The 17,135-nt window shown below is 40.5% G+C and overlaps 1 protein-coding gene across 3 annotated transcripts in view; it reads right to left on the bottom strand.

Annotated features, from left to right (window-relative positions):
- Positions 1–17,135, bottom strand: part of CFAP206 (cilia and flagella associated protein 206) — a 61,227-nt gene that overhangs the window by 26,769 nt on the left and 17,323 nt on the right. Inside the window, exons 3-5 of one of the 3 annotated variants that reach the window (XM_064597845.1) lie at positions 15,477–15,717; positions 716–828; positions 28–111 (exon numbers count right to left, since the gene is read on the bottom strand). In XM_064597845.1, coding sequence (XP_064453915.1) covers positions 28–111; positions 716–823 — 192 coding nt within the window. In that variant the 5' untranslated portion in view covers positions 824–828; positions 15,477–15,717. Of the gene's footprint in view, positions 1–27; positions 112–715; positions 829–2,638; positions 2,936–15,476; positions 15,718–17,135 lie in introns of those variants that run through there. The other 2 variants (XM_045867208.3, XM_054505465.2) reach the window with 2 other exon arrangements.

Genomic DNA, 17,135 nt, shown 5'->3' with positions numbered 1-17,135 from the left:
AAAATTTGAGAATTGTTGTATAATCACCTTAACGAGTTTCTGTACATCACTTTTCATGAGGGGTCTATCCATGTTAAAGCCATTACTTGGGTCCAAGACAACAGCTTTCACCTGAGAGTAGGAAAGAACCTATTAAATAATTCTATTTCACATAATTATGAAACCAGTTTGTTTCCATGTTTTAAACTGCGTCCTGATTACTCAGGGGTCAATTATTCAGCTGATTTTCTTATTACCCAATTCATCAGCACCTTCATTAGAGGTTGAAGAAAGGAAGCAATAACCATCAAATTTGAATATGGGGTTTGAAAAATTATATGGAGAAATAAATTGAAAGCAGCAACTAGATTTTAAATTGGGAAACTATTTGAATATTTTATCATATTTTTATTATGTATTGTTAAACCAAAAGCAAGAATAGAGAGACCAAGGCAATGAGTAATTTTTACAACAGTAGACAAAAATACATGTTGGAACTCTGACACAGAACAACATTATCGATGCTTCTAAAACAAATCAAGATCTTCTCAGTCTCTATAAATCCAGAATGACATGCTTCATAGAAAAAATATTTTTTGCTAAGTAGTCCAATGGTCTCAATATGTTTTCAACTGAATAACATTTAGAAAAGCTTCACAAAATTTTAAGAGGGAAATGGGCACCGCTTAAAGCTACTTTTTAATAAAGCAGTAATTCAAAAAATATTCATTCTTACCATAAAAGCAGCCAGAGTTTCAGAAACAATCTCTCCATGGCCTGCACATTCTTGTCCTATTTCTCGAATGATATTCTTTATAACACTTTCTGCCTGAGTGGGAGGCATTCTGGCTAAATAAAACAATGATTGTTTTTTTAAAAAAATGTACTTACATGTGATTTTTTTCCTCTTTAGATTTCTCATTATATTTGTAAAGAGTCATACTATTATTTATTAACTTATTAGTATTTATTAGCATCTATAAAAATAAAAAAACTGTTCTATATAAAAATAAAGGACTTTGTTGATGACAGAAAGAGCAACGAGGACTTCCAATTGGGCTTGAAATGTTTCCTATTTTGTGAAAATGACATAAAGTAGAGCCATTCTTAAAACAGAGCTGGAACAGGTATTTCAGGGAACTGCCTAACATGTCCTCTTTTCTAAATCTTTGAACTAAGCCAAACTATGAACTTTTTGACTAGCGATTACTTAAACTGACCAATGACTGATGTACAAAACTAGCCCTGCTTGTCAGCACCAGTGAGCTCCTCTTAAAAACAACTTACCTAAACTTTTTTCTTCCATAAAAACCCTGAGCCCACCTCCTTTAATTGGCACACTATTTGGGTTTCTACCTAAATCTGTACATCCCCAATTGCAATCCTTTTATCGCAAATAACCGCTTTGCCCCTTGAAGTGGTTTCTTGTTTTTAGGTTAACAATTTAAATGATAGTGGTCACCAAAAGTGTATTTATATCATGAATGTTTTTTTAAATGTGCTGACTAAACAGTATTGGGGAGGTAGATTTAATGAGAAACCCCAGCCCTATCTGTGCAGGTGGCAGAGTACGGTTCTTAGGAGAAAATGCTTATTCCACCACATTCACTAAGTGATCTTTCAAAATTATATGGGACTCTTGGAAAACAATTCTTGCTCGGATCATCTAAATTCTCTTTCCTGTACATCCAAGTTGGAGTTTGGACTTTTGACTAAAAGCATAAAAGCAAAATGATAATAATGATAATAACAATAATAAAGCATATTACATGAAATATGAAGATTTTGAAAGATGAACTCCTAGTTATTAATTCCATTTACTACAAATCAGTAAATACGTTTTAATGATACTGAGTTTCCCATCTTTCTAAGCATCAGTAACTGAGCACAGAAGTCTTGTAACAAAGGCAATCGGGGTAGATAAAGCTAACTCTCAGCATTATTAGAGTTCAGATAATGTAGCACTTGGCATTTTGTCCAGTAAGAACCAAACTGCCTGGGATCCGTGGTGACCTGATCATATTCTAGCTGAGACCCTGGGCATTTTGTTTCCCTCTCTGTGAGCCGGTTTCCTCTGAAAAATTTGATATGACTACCACCATCTCCCCAGAGTTGTCCCAAGACCTAAGTGAGTTCTATATACGTAGCGGTTAAAACAGTGCGTGGCAAAAAGCAAGCGCTTAAAACAGCAGCTTGCAACAAGTACTCCGTGTTAGCAGCGCGTGTGCGCGTGTCCGTGTGCGCGTGTCCGTGTGCGCGTGTCCGTGTGCGCGTGTCCGTGTGCGCGCGTTCGCGAGCGCTGCCAGGCACCGCGCAGGGGGTCGCTACTGACTCCCCTCGGTACCCTTCCCCGCCCCACTTCTCCCCCTCTCCGGATTTCTGGCCTTTGGGGTGCGAGCGGCGCCCAGCAGAAGCCCGAAGGCTCGGACGCCCGGTCAGAGCGAGTTCGAGGTCTGATCGGCAGACCTGGGCGCCTCCGACCGGAAACGACCTCTGTTTCCGCCGGGTCTGGGCGCTGCCAAAGGAATTCTGACCGACAGTTACGTCTCAACCGAGGCTGCACGGGGTCTCCAGCCGCAGGGGCTCTACCTTCTCCCCACGCTCCCTCCTCTCGCGGTACGCCTCGGGCTGAAGGGCGCAGAGCCCCAAGTGGGCTCACCTTGGCTTGGAGAGCTAGAGCCCAGTCTATCCGATTCTTTCCCTCTGCCCCCGCTTTGCCCTGCCTTGGGGCAAGCTGCGGGTATTCCGCGTCGGCCCAGTAACCATGGAGATAGAACGCTGGGGACGGAATGGGTGGGGCCGGCATGGGCGGGGCCAAATGGGGGCGTGGCCGGGCCCAAACTCCGGAGGATGGGCAAGAATTTTTAAAAACAGAAACAAACAAACAAAAAAAAGGAAGGTCCCAAACCCCAGGTAGAGAAAGGCAGGTTCACTACACGTTAGTGGTTAAGAGTGTCAAACACAAGATTTCTTAATGATATTTACTTGTGAAAAAATTAATAAAGAGAAACCTCACTAAAAGCGGACTTGGGAGGCTAGAAAGGGAGCCTGGAAGAGGGAGCCCCTATCACTCCACCATTAAATTATAGGAAGAATTGTCAATTACAGACCCTAATAAAAGAATCCTCAAAAGGAAAGAATCATCAGTTACAGGCCTGAACAGGGAAAGACATACATTGTAGCCTATAAGAAATTGACTACCCCTGCAACTCAGCCAATGAGAAACCCATATCCGCCTAAACTCTTGCTTTTCTCCAATGGACTTTTATTAGAAACAACCCCTCCCAACTTCCTCTTTCTTCTCAATAAAATAGTGTTCCTTTCCTTTGTTGGTTTTGCCTATGGTTTTGTGTTAACTCTCTTGTCCCAAATTGCAGTTGTCTGTTATTCCTGAAAAAAACCATTTTGCTGGTAAACTAACTGGCAACTTTATTTTTAAGGTTCAGACCTGCTAGTGTGGGAACCTATATGGCCTTTAAAAGGGAGCAAGGGGGAGGCACGAGCCAGTTTGGAGAGGATGGAAAAATCGAGAGATTGTATGTTGTATGGAGCTTATATAAAAGTATCTAGTTTTAAAAAACAAAAGCAAGGGGCGCCGGGGTGGCTCAGTTGGCTCAGTGTCTGCTTTCCGCTGGGGTCGTGCTCCTGAGGTCTTGAGGTGGTCTGCATTGGGCTCGCTGCTCCTCCCCCGTGCTTCTCCCTCTCCCTGTGCCTGCGGCTCCCCCTGCTTGTCCTCTCCGGAGGGGGCACGCTCTTTCTCTCAAATAAATAAATAAAATCTTAAAAAAAAAAAACTATCAAAAAAAAAGCAAAAAGGATCACAGTTTAATTTCATGTCCTGTTCAAAGGAAGTCTGTAACAGGGTGGTGTAAGATGACAGAAGAGAAAACATGATAAGGACCACACCTTGACTGGAGTTGAGATAATGAGGTTTTGTTCCTTAACAGTAAGTGGACCTGCACAGTTCAAACACAGGTTGCTCAAAGGTCAACTGTACAGAATATACTTTGCTTAAAGACATTCTCAGATTACTAGGAAATGAATAAACACAAAAATGCACAAGTCATAGTATAAAAGGATCTTAACTTATTTTTCCCCTTCTGGAAAATTTTCCTACAATGTGGATGAAGCTTGTGCAAAAATAGATGTGTAGAGTAGCAAGATAAATAGGGAAACATTGGAAATCTAAACACCTGAAATTTAAGGAATGTTGATAAAGGGAAATATTAGACATATTAAAAATAATGTGAACAAAAACCTTAAGTGTTTGTCTTATGTTTTTAAGAGCTAAATGCAAAATGTATATACAGCATGACCTCAATTATATTCATACATATGCATATATAATATATATATAAAGTGTATAAAAATTTACCAGTATTGGATCTGAGTAAGGGTAAGTTATTATTCATTTTATTTTATTTATTATTTGAGTATGGCTAAGTTATTATTTTCATTTCTTTATACTTTTCTAGTATTTCTGGATTTTCTTTTTTTTAAGATTTTATTTATTTATTAGAGAGAGATAGAGATAGCACAAGCAGGGGGAGAGGCAGAGGGAGAGGGAGAAGCAGGCTCCCCGCTGAGGAGGGAGCCTGATGCGGGACTCTATCCCAGGACCCTGGGATCATGACCTGAGCCGAAGGCAGAATCGTAACCAACTGAGCCACCCAGGCACCCCTAGTATTTCTAGATTTTCTGTAATGAGTATATATTGTCTATAAGACAAAATGAAGAAAAAAAAATAATGGGGAGAGGGGCTAGCTATTTGTAGAGACTGAGCCCAATTTGGAAACTCTAAATACACAAGGTAAAACAACCAAAAGGAAAGTGAAACAGCAAAGTTTTAACAGTGGTGATATCTAGGCAATGAGATCATGGAGGTTTTCTTCTTTATACTTTAAGATACCTACTGAAATGTCTTTCATGAGCATATATTACTTATAAATTAGAATATTAAATATTTTTAAGATGCTGAGAATAATGTCATCATGTTAAGTATAATTTTAGATGAATAGGCAAATCCTGGCACAAATATTTCCTGAATGTGTCTGATGCTGCTAATTGCCCATTTAATATCAATTTTCTTTTCTTTCTTACTAAACCTGATTGTGTGATTGTGTTGTGAATGACAATGTTCTGTGCTGAAAAAAAAGAAAAATGTATCTCACCCCCTCTTTCAGCTAGGGGTGGTGGCATGTGATATGGTCCTGGTCAGTGAAATATAGGTGAATCACTGGATAGGGTGTCAGAGAAAGCCCTTTCATTGTATGTCTGTCTCTTTCCCTTTTTCTGCTTGAAATGAGAATGTACTGACTGAAATTCCAGCCTTATTGTGAACATGAAGATGAGGACCCCACCTTAAGCAGGGCGGAACAAAAATCAACAAAGGAGCCTGGGTCCCTGGTGATATTATAGAGCATCCGTATCAGTCTTCTTGACTAACTACCTCTGGACTTCCCATTACAACAGAGAAAATAAACCTCTACCTCATTAAGCCATTGTTATTTAGGTTTTCTGCTACATTCAGCCAAACTCAAACCCTAACTGCTACCTACAATAGATGTGCCTTTGGAAATATTAGTTAGCCTTTTGTGCTACACTGAATTAGTGGTTCTAATTCCTCACTCCCCCCGGCATGCACACCCTTACTACGGACTTGTATCCTTCCTCCCCCTTTGACTTTGAGCTTAGCTATAGGACTTGCTTTGCCCAACGGGATATGTGGAAGTGACAAGTGTGCCAAGTTCAGAGCCATGGCCTTAAGGGACCCCACATTTCTTCTTTCCCTCTTGAACCGTGCCATTGCCATTAGAAGAACATACCCTGGCTAGCTCTTCGGTCCCAGGAGAAGAATGAGGGGCAAATGGAGCAAAATTGCCTGAACCAATCTTTCAGTGAGATATATAGCCATCCAATTTGGGCCTGACCTAGATCAGCCCAACTCCAGACAAACTATAGATGTGTGATAATAAATTAGTATTGTCTTCAACCACCAAGATTTTTGGTTGTTTAGTATACACTATTATAGTGGTAATAGTTCACCTGTAAACCTTTCAACAGTCCAAATTTTTCATTATAAAAGAGATAATAATAGCATCTACCTCACAGAGTTGAGCATAAAATGAGGTAATACTTATAAAGCATTTAGCATATGTCTGATATAAGTAAAAGGATCATTAAGTTTTAGTATTATTATTACCTTTATCACTGCTTTTATTGAAAAAATCAAGTATGAAAATATATTTCATACTCCCATGACTCATTGGACTTCTAGTCCTTATAGAACTAATTTTTCCTAGTTTTAACATAGCAGCAACTTAAAAAGAAACATGGGAGACCTAGAGTACTTCCAGAGAATCTTGTCAGGAAAAAAAAAAGTAGGAATTGGATATATTTACCTTGAGAAAAAGACAGCATGAGAACTGTTATCAGTTTTGTTTAAAAAGAAGGGACTTTAAGTATCAGAACACCAGAGCACAAACCTACATTCAGTAGTGGATTTAACTTAACATAAATAAATAGAGCTGACCAATTATGATGGAAGTAATAATAGAGGAAGTAAGCTCCATTTTATTAAATGTTTTTATCTCAAGGGATTGAGATTAAAGGAATTACCTTCAAGAATGTTGTAGAGTTAAAAACCCACAACTAGGGGCTCCTGGGTGGCTCAGTTGGGTAAGCGACTGCCTTCGGCTCAGGTCATGATCCTGGAGTCCCGGGATCGAGTCCCGCATCGGGCTCCCTGCTCAGCGAGGAGCCTGCTTCTCCCTCTGACCCTTCCCCGTCTCATGTACTCTCTCTCATTCTCGCTCTCTCAAATAAATAAATAAATCTTTAAAAAAAAAAAACAAAACCCACAACTAACATCACACTCAATGGGGAAAAAAAATGAGAGTTTTCCCCTAAGATCAGGAACAAGACAAGGATGTCCACCTTCCTTCCATGCCTCAAACTAGAGCCGGGCAGTTTCCAATGGTGTCGGGGCTTCAGAAGGTGGGTGGTCAGTTAACTGACCCCTAAGCTCACAAGGCTTCTTGGGAGACCAGGTACTGGAGGTGGTTATAGGGGACCGGGATTTGGTTCCAGATTGAATTTCATCTTTGTGATTCTCTCCCACTATGGGGAGCACTATGGCACGGCTCCCAAGGGTGAACATTAATTTGGTACAGTCTAAGCCCTTATTAAAGGCAGAATATTTTCCCAATTGTCAAGGAGCTCACCTTGCTTGGTAGACCGTAAGTCCTCATTTTTGTGAGGAGGGATTTTTTGGACCCCCTTCCAGGTTTGCTGAAATTATAAAAGAGCTGCATTCCACTTTCAGCAGCTGTCTTCTTATGACCAAAAAAAGGGCAAAGATCCATCAGATATTTCACCTCATTTGTCCTCTGATGGGGAGGACTGGCCTGCCAGTTCCTTCTGGCACAGTACAAGTAGTCATATATCACCTAGATTTCTCATTCCACAGCAAGCTCATTATCTCTAACACTCTAACACTATCTCTTCTCTCCAAACCAGTCCCACTCTCTGCATTCTTTATTGGGATGAATTGTCTTTGACTTAATAGCAGGCCCAGTGATTTAAGCAGCCCCAAACCTGCTTTGGGTAACCCTGCTTCTCTCTCCCTCTAGTGCTTCACACCCAGATCTGTCCTAAGCCTATCCATTCTACCTTTTTTAGCACGTCTCATATCCATTCCCTTCCCTAACTACTATGTTCTACTGAGGCCTGTTACTGGAATCTCTTAAAAGTTTCCTCTGCTTCCAGCCTGCTCCACTCCCGAAGGCAAACCTGATCATATACCCATATACCCATATATCGTATATCCCTTTGAAGACTTCCCATTGCCTACAGGAGAAAATTCACCTCCCCTTGCATGGGATGCAAGTTCCTCCTTGATCTGGCCTCTATCACTAGACCTGCACTGTCCAATACGGTAGCCACAAACCACGTGAATCTATTTACGTTTGTTTTAAAGATTCTATTTATTTATTTGAGAGAGAGCAAGAGAGAGCATGAGCTGGGGGAGAGGCAGATGGAGAAGGAGAGGCAGACTCCCCGCTGACCCAGGGATCATGACCTGAGCCGAAGGCAGACGCTTAACCAACTAAGCCACTCAAGTGCCCCAGGAAGGTAGACCTTTTTAAAAGAGCAGTATTAGGTTTACAGAAAAATTAAGTGCAGAGTTCTCATTTATCCCCTCACCCTACCCCCCAGTTTCCTCTACATCTTGTATTAGTGTGGTGTATTTGTTACAACTGATGAGTCCATATTGATACAAGGTTAATAACTGAAGTCCATAGTTTACATTAGGGTTCACTGTGTTGTATATTGTTTTTAACAAATGTATAATGGTAGCCATCCACCATTATAGTATCACATAGAATAGTTTCACTGCTCTTAAACTCCCAAGTGCTCCACCTATTCATTCTTCTCTTCCTCTTCCCCCAGTTCCTTCCCACTCCCCCAATCCTTAGCAACCACTGACCTCTCTCTGTCTCTAGTTTTAGTTTTATAGGAATGTCTTATAGTATGCAGGTTTTTAAGACAGACTTCTTTAATTTAACAATATGCATTTAAGTTTCCTCCATGTCTTTTCCTGGCTTGATAGCTTGATTTCTTTTTAGTATTTAATAAAATTTCATTGCTTGCATGTGTCACAGTTTATTTATTCATCCATTGAAGGGCATCTTTGTTGTTTCCAAGTGTTGGCAATTGTGAGTAAAGCTGCCATAAACACTTGGGTACAGGTTTTTGTGTGGACATAAGTTTTCCATTCCTTTAGATAAATACTAAAGGGTGCAATTACTGAGTCATATTAAAAGAGTATGTTTAATATTCTAAAAACCTGCCAAACTGTCTTCCAAGGTGGATATCTCATTTTGCATTTTCACCAGCAACAGTGAGAGTTCTGGGTGCTCCAAATCCTTACCTGCATTTGATATTGTCAATATTTTGGATTTTTGCCATTCTAATAGGTGTGTAGTAGTATCTCATTGCTTTAATTTTGCACCTCCCTAATGACATATAATGGTAAACATCTTTTCAAATGCTGCTTGTTATCTGTGTATCTGTTTTGGTGAGGAGTCTGTTCATATTTTTTGCCCATTTAAAAGATCAAGTTGTGGGCGCCTGGGTGGCTCAGTTGGTTAAGCGACTGCCTTCGGCTCAGGTCATGATCCTGGAGTCCCTGGATCGAATCCCACATCGGGCTCCCGGCTCGGCGGGGAGTCTGCTTCTTCCTCTGACCCTCTTCCCTCTCATGCTCTCTCTCAAATAAATAAATAAAATCTTTAAAAAAAAAAAAAAAAGAAAAGATCAAATTGTTTGCTTTCTTGCTGTTGGGTTTCAAGAGCTCTTCGGATATTTTGAGAAATAATCCTTTATCAGATACGTGTTTTGCCAAGATTCTCTCAGTCTCTGGCTTGTCTTTTCATTCTCTCAACCAGTTCTTTTGCATAACAGAGTTTTAAATTTTAATTAAGTCCAACCTACCCATTTTTTTCTTTCATGGTCATGCTTTTGATGCTTTATTTAAAAAGTTATTGCCAAACATGGAGCACCTGGTTGGTCAGTAGGAGAGCATGCAACTCTCGATCTCAGGTTCATGAGTTTAAGCCCATACTGGGTGTGGAGCCTACTCAAAAAATAAAATTAAATAAAAAAAATAAAAAGTTATTGCCAAACTCAAGGGCACTTAGATTTTTTTCCAGTGTTATCTTCTAGGTGGGTCTTACAGTTTTGTAGAGTTGGATCTATGATCCATTTTGAGTTCATTTTTGTGACAGGTTTAAGGTTTGTGTTTGTTCATTTGTTTTTCTGTTCCTGATGTCTGGTTATTCCAGCACATTTGTTGAAAAGATTATCCTTTCTCCTTCGAATTGCCTTTGCTCCTTTGGTCAAAGATCAGCTTACTGTATCTGTGTGGTCTCAATTCTATTCCACTGATCTGTTTGTTTATTCTGTGACCAGTACCACACTGTCTTGTCTATGGTGGCCCTGTAGCAAGTCTGAAAGTTAGGTACTGTCATTCCATTTACTTTTCTGGTCTTTTCATCTCTTACTATGTGAATTTGGACTTCTGGTTAGATGTTGAATAGTAGTAACGGTAATACCGAGCTCCATTATTTTCAGAGAAATGCTTATATTATCACATTAATTACAGTACTTCCTGAAGATAAATACCTTTGGGGGGTGGGGGGGCATTAAGGAAGTTCCCTGCTATCCCTGGTATGGGGATTTGCATTTTTTTTTTGGAAAGTAATAAAACTATTTAATTTTGTAGAAAATATTTGCAATGCATTGTTATTAACAAAATTGTGTTCTTAAATACATTTTATTTTTTTAAACATTTTTTAATTTAAATTCAATTAATTAACATATAATGTATTATTGGTTTCAGAGGTAGAGGTCTGTCATTCATCAGTCTTATATAACACCCAGTGCTCCTTACATCATGTGCCCTCCTTAATGTCCATCACCCAGCTACCCCATCCTCCCATCCCCCTCCCCTCCAGCAACCCTCAGTTTGTTTCCTATGTCTCTTACGGTTTGTCTCCCTCTCTGGTTTCGTCTTGTTTTATTTTTTCCTCTCTTCCCCTATGATCCTGTTTTTTTTCTTTTTCTTTTTTTTTTTTTTTAAGATTTTATTTATTTATTTGACAGAGAGAGACAGCGAGAGAGGGAACACAAGCAGGGGGAGTGGGAGAGGGAGAAGCAGGCTTCCTGCCAAGCAGGGAGCCCGATGCGGGGCCTGATCCCAGGACCCTGGGATCATGACCTGAGCTGAAGGCAGTCGCTTAACCAACTGAGCCACCCAGGCACCCCCCTGGTTTTTTTTTCTTAAATTCCACATTTTAACAAACATTCCAGGTTATTCTAGTTCAAGTGGTCCAGAGACACACACTTTGAAAAAGTAATTAATATGAAAGAAATACCATGTCTGGCAAGGAATTCCCCATCTTTTCAGTATCATATACAAATTCTGTCTTTGATTCTGATGGACAATGATACACTTGTGTATTAGACATTTTAAAAAATAGATTAGCTATGTTGATGACTGAATACTAAACATGACTTAAAATACCAAAAATGTCATAATTCACTGATACTTATAATTTTTTTTACCAATATTAGAATTCCTGAAGACTTCTAATACAATAAACTGCATATAACTCTATAACTATAACCACAATCAAGGTAATGAACATATATATCATCAGCCCCTTGCCCCCAAAGTTCCCTCCTGTCCCAGGGTAATCTCTTCCTTTCATTCCTCCCTTGTGCTCCCATCTCAGACATCCACTGATCTGCTTTTTGTCTCAATAGATTAGTTTGTGGGGCGCCTGGGTGGCTCAGTTGGTTAAGCGTCTGCCTTTGGCTCGGGTCATGATCCCAGGGTCCTGGGATTCAGCCCTGCTTCAGGCTCCCTGCTCAGCGGGAAGTCTGCTTCTCCCTCTACCCTTTCTCCCTCTCTCTCTCTCAAATAAATAAATAAATAAATCTTTAAAAATTAGATTAGTTTACATTTTCTAGATTTTTAAATAAATGGAATCACACAACATGTATTTTTTGCTTGTGTAGCTTCTTTCAGGTAGCATAATTGTTTTGAGATTCATCCATGCTGTGTATATCAGTAGCTCATTCCCATTTATTACTGATTAGTATTTCATTGTATGGATATACCACGATTTTCTTATCACTAGTAAATCCAAGTTTTTAATGTGGTAAAAATAAGTTATTTGGCTCAGTAGAACAAATAAGAAACTCTTTAACATTACAGAAATTCCCCAAACAAGGACATGAAGAATAAATTATGAGAAAAGCCTATTTTGATCAAAGGTAGGATCAAATCTTTGTGATGAGAACAAAGCCTGAAAGAGATAAAGAAAGCGGAGGAGGGTGAGGAATTTGGAAAGCAAGAATAAAATATGAACTGAGAAATCTATCATAAGACATTGGTAGCAGGTATAACAGGGAATTTCAAACATTTAAATTTAATGAAGTTAATTTATCAATCTTTTTCTCTATGGTTAACACACTTTGTGTTCTGTTTAAGAAAGCTTTGCCTACTCCCAAGTCATGAAGATATATTAAGTTGCCTTTTAGAAGCCTTATTATTTTGCCTTTCACATTTAGATCCACACAATACTATGAATTGATGTTCATCTTTGGTGTGAAGTAGAAGCCAATGTTCTTTTTTTTTCTTTCCCATATGGATATCCAGTTGATCTAGCACCATTTATTAAAAAAGGGCATTCTTTCCTCATCACATTTCAGTGTCTCCTTTGTCACAAGTCAAGTATGTGTAAGTGTGTTGTTATTGGCCTGTTTGGATTGTGTGTTCCAATCTTTTATCCATCTTTGCATCAATACCATGCTGTATTAATTACTGTAGCTCTATAATAAATCTTGGTAACAACAAAGTACCCATTGTTCTTCTTTAAGATTATATCAGTTATTTTTATTTAGCTCTTTGTCCTTCCATATAAAACTTAAAATCATTTTATTAATTTTCACAAAAATATTCGTCAGATTTTTGCTGGTTTCTACAGATCAATTAGAATCTATAGATGAAAAAAAAGAATCTATAGATGAATTTTTAACATCTTTATAATATTGGGTGTTTCAATCCATGAGCGTGGTGTATCTTTCTATTTACTTAGTTCTTTAATTTCTCTCAATAATATTTTGTCATTTCCTGTATATATGTTTGGTCTATCTTTTGTTAATTTGAGGACCATTGGAAAAGTACTGGCGCTCAAGCCCCCTCCCAGAGATTCTGAATCAACTGGCCTGGTACACGTTCCGGGCGCTGATATTTTTCCAAGATGCCCAGGTGTTACAGTGTGCAGCCACAGTTGGGAAACACTGCTTTGGAAACCTCTCTCAAGGCTGACGTTAATCTATCATCAGTATTCTTGAGGTGTTGTCGTTCACCCATTTAAAAACTGTTTACATATATTATCATCCAGTCTTGGCCCTTTATCTCTGGAACCTATCAATGTTATCTTGTTTGGAAAGAATCTTTGCAGGTGTAATTAAGTTAAGGATCTTGAGATGAGATTACCCTGGTTTATCCAGGTGGGCCCTAAACACTATTCCAAGTATCCTTATAAGAGAGAGGCAAAGGAAGATAACAGACACACATTGAAGACACTGTGAAAAGAGAGAGAGGTAGCTACAAGCCAAGGGATGCCAACAATCTCTAGAAGCTGGAACAGGCAAGGAACAGATTTTCCTCTAGAGCTTCCAGAGCGAGTGTGGCCTGATGATAACTTTATTTTTAGACTTCTGACCTCTCATAGCTGTGAGAGAATAAATTTCTGTTGTTTTAAATCACTTCATTCATGTTAATTTGTTACTGTAGCTCTAGGAAATTAATACATGGCCTTTTCAGATAACATCTGCTCATCTAAGCCTACAAGTTGAGTATGCCCCGAAAAGAAACATACAGATAGATTAAGGCTTTGTACACAAACAGTTGTGTGATCTTGGAAAAGTTACTTAAACTCCACGAGTCTTACGTTTCTAATCTGTGCAATCGTGCCTACCCACCATATGGTTCTTGTGATGATTAAATTATTTGATGTACAGAAAGCTCTTGGGAGAGATCCTGGAACAAGGTTAGAAATTGACGTGCTAACAGTGGGGCGCCTGGGTGGCTCAGTTGGTTAAACATCCCACTCTTGATTTTGGCTCAGGTCATGATCTCAGGGTGGTGAGATAGAGCCCCACCTCGGGCTCTGTGCTCAGTGGGGAGTCTGCTTGAGGATTCTCTCTCCCTCTCCCTCTGCCCCTCCCCCCACTCGTATTTGCATGCTCTCTCACAAATAAATAAATATATCTTTTTTTTTTTAAAGATTTTATTTATTTATTCATGAGAGACAGAGAGAGAGAGAGAGAGAGAGAAAGGCAGAGCGAGAAGCAGGCACCCAAGGAGCAGAGAGCCCGATGCGGAACTTGATCCCAGGACCCTGGGATCATGACCTGAGCCGAAGGCAGACGCTTAACCATCTGAGCCACCCAGGCGCCCAAATATATATATCTTAAAAAAAAGGGAAGTGCTAACAGCTATTGTAGGGAAAAAAATCTCATAAAGAGAGAAAGAATATGATATAGCAGGCAAAGTGGCTAGGTGTTTTTTGTGTGTTTTGTTTTTGTTTTTTAAGGAAAAATATCTTTTTCTAAGGCAGAGTTTTAATCAGAGGTGCTAGGGAGCTTCTAAGGCTGTGTGGACCTGATACTATATCCAAAGCATTATGTCCATGGGCACTTTTTTCAGGGGTCGTGGTTTGATCAGATCCTCAAGGAGTTTTATGATTCCATAAAGGCTAAGAAGGATTGAAGAGACTGAGGTGAGAACAGAGTGTGCGGTGGTGGGGACACGCCTGCTCACAACACTCCAGCCTCATATTCTCCATCTTCTCATTGAAACAAACTTCACAATTACCATGTTGGGCAGGGAGGCCAAGCAGCTCAACGCAGTAGTGGAACCAAGGGGTGGCTCAGGACAAGCGCTTTAGATTCCCTACTTCCCCAGTAAATACATCGAAGTAGACAGAGCAGTGGGCTATGTCAATATAGCTTCTAGACAGGTCCTCAGCTCCTTCCAGTATGTTGCTGCCCCAGCCTAGCTTACATAGAACATTCCGGGTGCAGCCATTGGAATAAATAAGATCGTTGACAGCGTATGTGCCGGGAAGGGAGGCTTAAGACTGGCCTATGGAGGCAAAGGTGGAACTGATGGACCAGGTAACTTTTCTTGTTTCCGCGTTTTAGAAAACCATAGAAAGCGGAGGAGTTGGAAGCCGAGGAGTCCTAACCTCCCAACACAGCAATCCTGTTATTTTAAATCTTCCACGACCCAGATTTGCTCCATTCGCCTTCTTTCTCCAGCAGTACCCTGAGCAGAGGACACTAACAAAGGTCAACCTGATGTGGAGAAACAGTATGGGAAACTGTGCCAAGCTGACCAGGATGGAGTGGGGTTTACCAAGTGTGGGTTTCAGGAGGTCTCTGGGTGGAAAAGAGAGTAGTACTTCACTTCTGCTACTGAGTGAGAGGCAGCTGAGGTCTGTGGAGTCTAAGTACCAAGAAATGGTGAAATGAAAGTACCCGTGTGTGACCAGTGCTGTCACTAAAATCGTACTCTAATGTTGGAATGGCTGGAAGCCCAAGTCTGTGCTGTCTACAGCGGGTGTAAGTGAGGCGCTGTTAAGGCTCAATAGCAACCTCTGTGAGGGAACGAAGGGAGTACGTCCTGCCAAGGGTGTGACTTTCATTCCCAGAAGGAACAATACTCAGGTTGTTGTCCTCAGAGGTAAGCATAGCTCCTAGGAAGGAAGCTCCTCCTGCCGCTTTAATATCATCTTTCATACAAAAAAAATCAATGCAAAGGATTACTTCCAAATTCAGCCTCCATGATATGCAATATGTGGCAACCACACGAAGGACTGAAATGATTCCTAGGTAGACCACAGTGCTTCTTTTCTTACCTGTATGTGAGGGAGCCGTCTGCTGTCAGAATAGGATCCTCCAGCTACAGATTCTTCCATTTTCCCCCTCCGACTACATAACAGAATTCTACAACAATTCTGTAGAATTCTAGAAACTGACATGAGATCACTGTCAGGGAGAAGCCACACAGTCCTGTCTCTTCTGCAAATCCGAAAATATTCAGTAAGCACTTAAATCCATTTATGACACATTGCAATTCTCAAAGGGGGTTCTGTCATGCTGGAATTAATAAGAAAGTCTGTAATAACAAATGTCCCCACCAATTTCCTTCTTAGTGTTTTTGGCAATACTATTCCTTTCTCAACTTGTTTTTGCCTGTCCCCATCCTGCCCAACCCACAGCCTCAGCTCCAGTCTTATTTCCTTCGCGAAGATGCTGTCATTGTTCCAGCATACAACGGCCTCTCCTGGGACCTCTGCTCTGTCCCCGGGGCCCCGCTCTTGTCCACACTTCATCATCCACACACTGCTGCACGGTAGCACACACTAACAACCAGCATTTACCATATGTCTGCACTGTGGTGAGCACCTTTATTATTAACTTATTTAGTTCTCATAATAACCCTATGAGGTGGTTACTATTATAATCTCCATTTTGCAGAAGAGCAAATTGAGGTCTAGCAAGGCTAAAAAAAACCCTGCCCAACGTCATCAAGGCTATTAACGCAGGGTAGCCACCATTAAACCCCCATCGGCTTTTCAGATGTGTTCGTAAGCACCCAGAGGACAAGAACTATGTTGCAAAATTCTTTGGGAGTTCTCACAGTGCCTAGCTTAGCACTAGGGTCCTACGGGCTGATGTCCAGAGTTTTACTACAGTTTACTAATTTTACAGGGAGTCAGAAGACCCAGGAAAGAAGATCATTTTGTCCCAATAGTCAGGCTGATAAAAAACTAGTCTGGCAAGGTACTCTAGTAACAACAGGAAACTTGCACTGAGGATGTAGTATAAGCCAGGCGCTGGGGCAGATATGTTTATATATTAACCTATTTCATCCTTGTATACATCATTTCAGAGAGGTACAATTATATATATTTGATCATTGGGGAAACTGAAGCACAGAGAGGTCAAGTAACTTGCTTGAGGTCACAGAAACTCCTGCCTACACCTACTCTACACACTATCATCTCACACTTACTATGGAAGAATGCTTATCTGCAAAGGAGTTAAGAAATTGTGAAGACTATACAATGAGGAAGATGGCCTTCCCCATATTGTCCCAACTCCCAGGTTGCAGGAACGGTGCAGGAAGGAGGATCTCCGCAGACGCTGCACAGTCCCCTGGGGATCTCACTGGTTACTGCTGCCAGGCTGAGCTGGCCTCAGGGGGGCACTGCTCCCCTTTTAACACCTTGGCTTCTACATGTTTCCTTTTAAAACAGCGATCCTAACTACCGCAAGGCTGGAACATTTCAATCAGAATTTACCAAAGCCCAGGGTAATAAAACAAAGAAAGAAAGAGCATAACAAAGAACATAATCTGCTTACAAGATGTGGCCGACTCTCCAAGGCTTGAACAAAATGGACCTTTGACCTGCCTTCCTGCTGAGGCTCCATTCTGGTGTTTACCACACAAAAGCACTCACCTGGCACCTTTCCTCTAAGTCCAACCCTTAGAGGGCTGGGTCTGGGAGAAG

The sequence above is a fragment of the Mirounga angustirostris genome, unplaced genomic scaffold (genome assembly GCF_029215605.1).
Source record: "Mirounga angustirostris isolate CCGP_5_RB_7025 unplaced genomic scaffold, mMirAng1.0.hap1 SCAF_8, whole genome shotgun sequence".
In the NCBI taxonomy this organism is placed as follows: Eukaryota; Metazoa; Chordata; class Mammalia; order Carnivora; family Phocidae; genus Mirounga; species Mirounga angustirostris.
The sequence above is the reverse complement of the archived record's forward strand: the minus strand, read 5'-3'. Positions and strand labels throughout refer to the sequence as shown.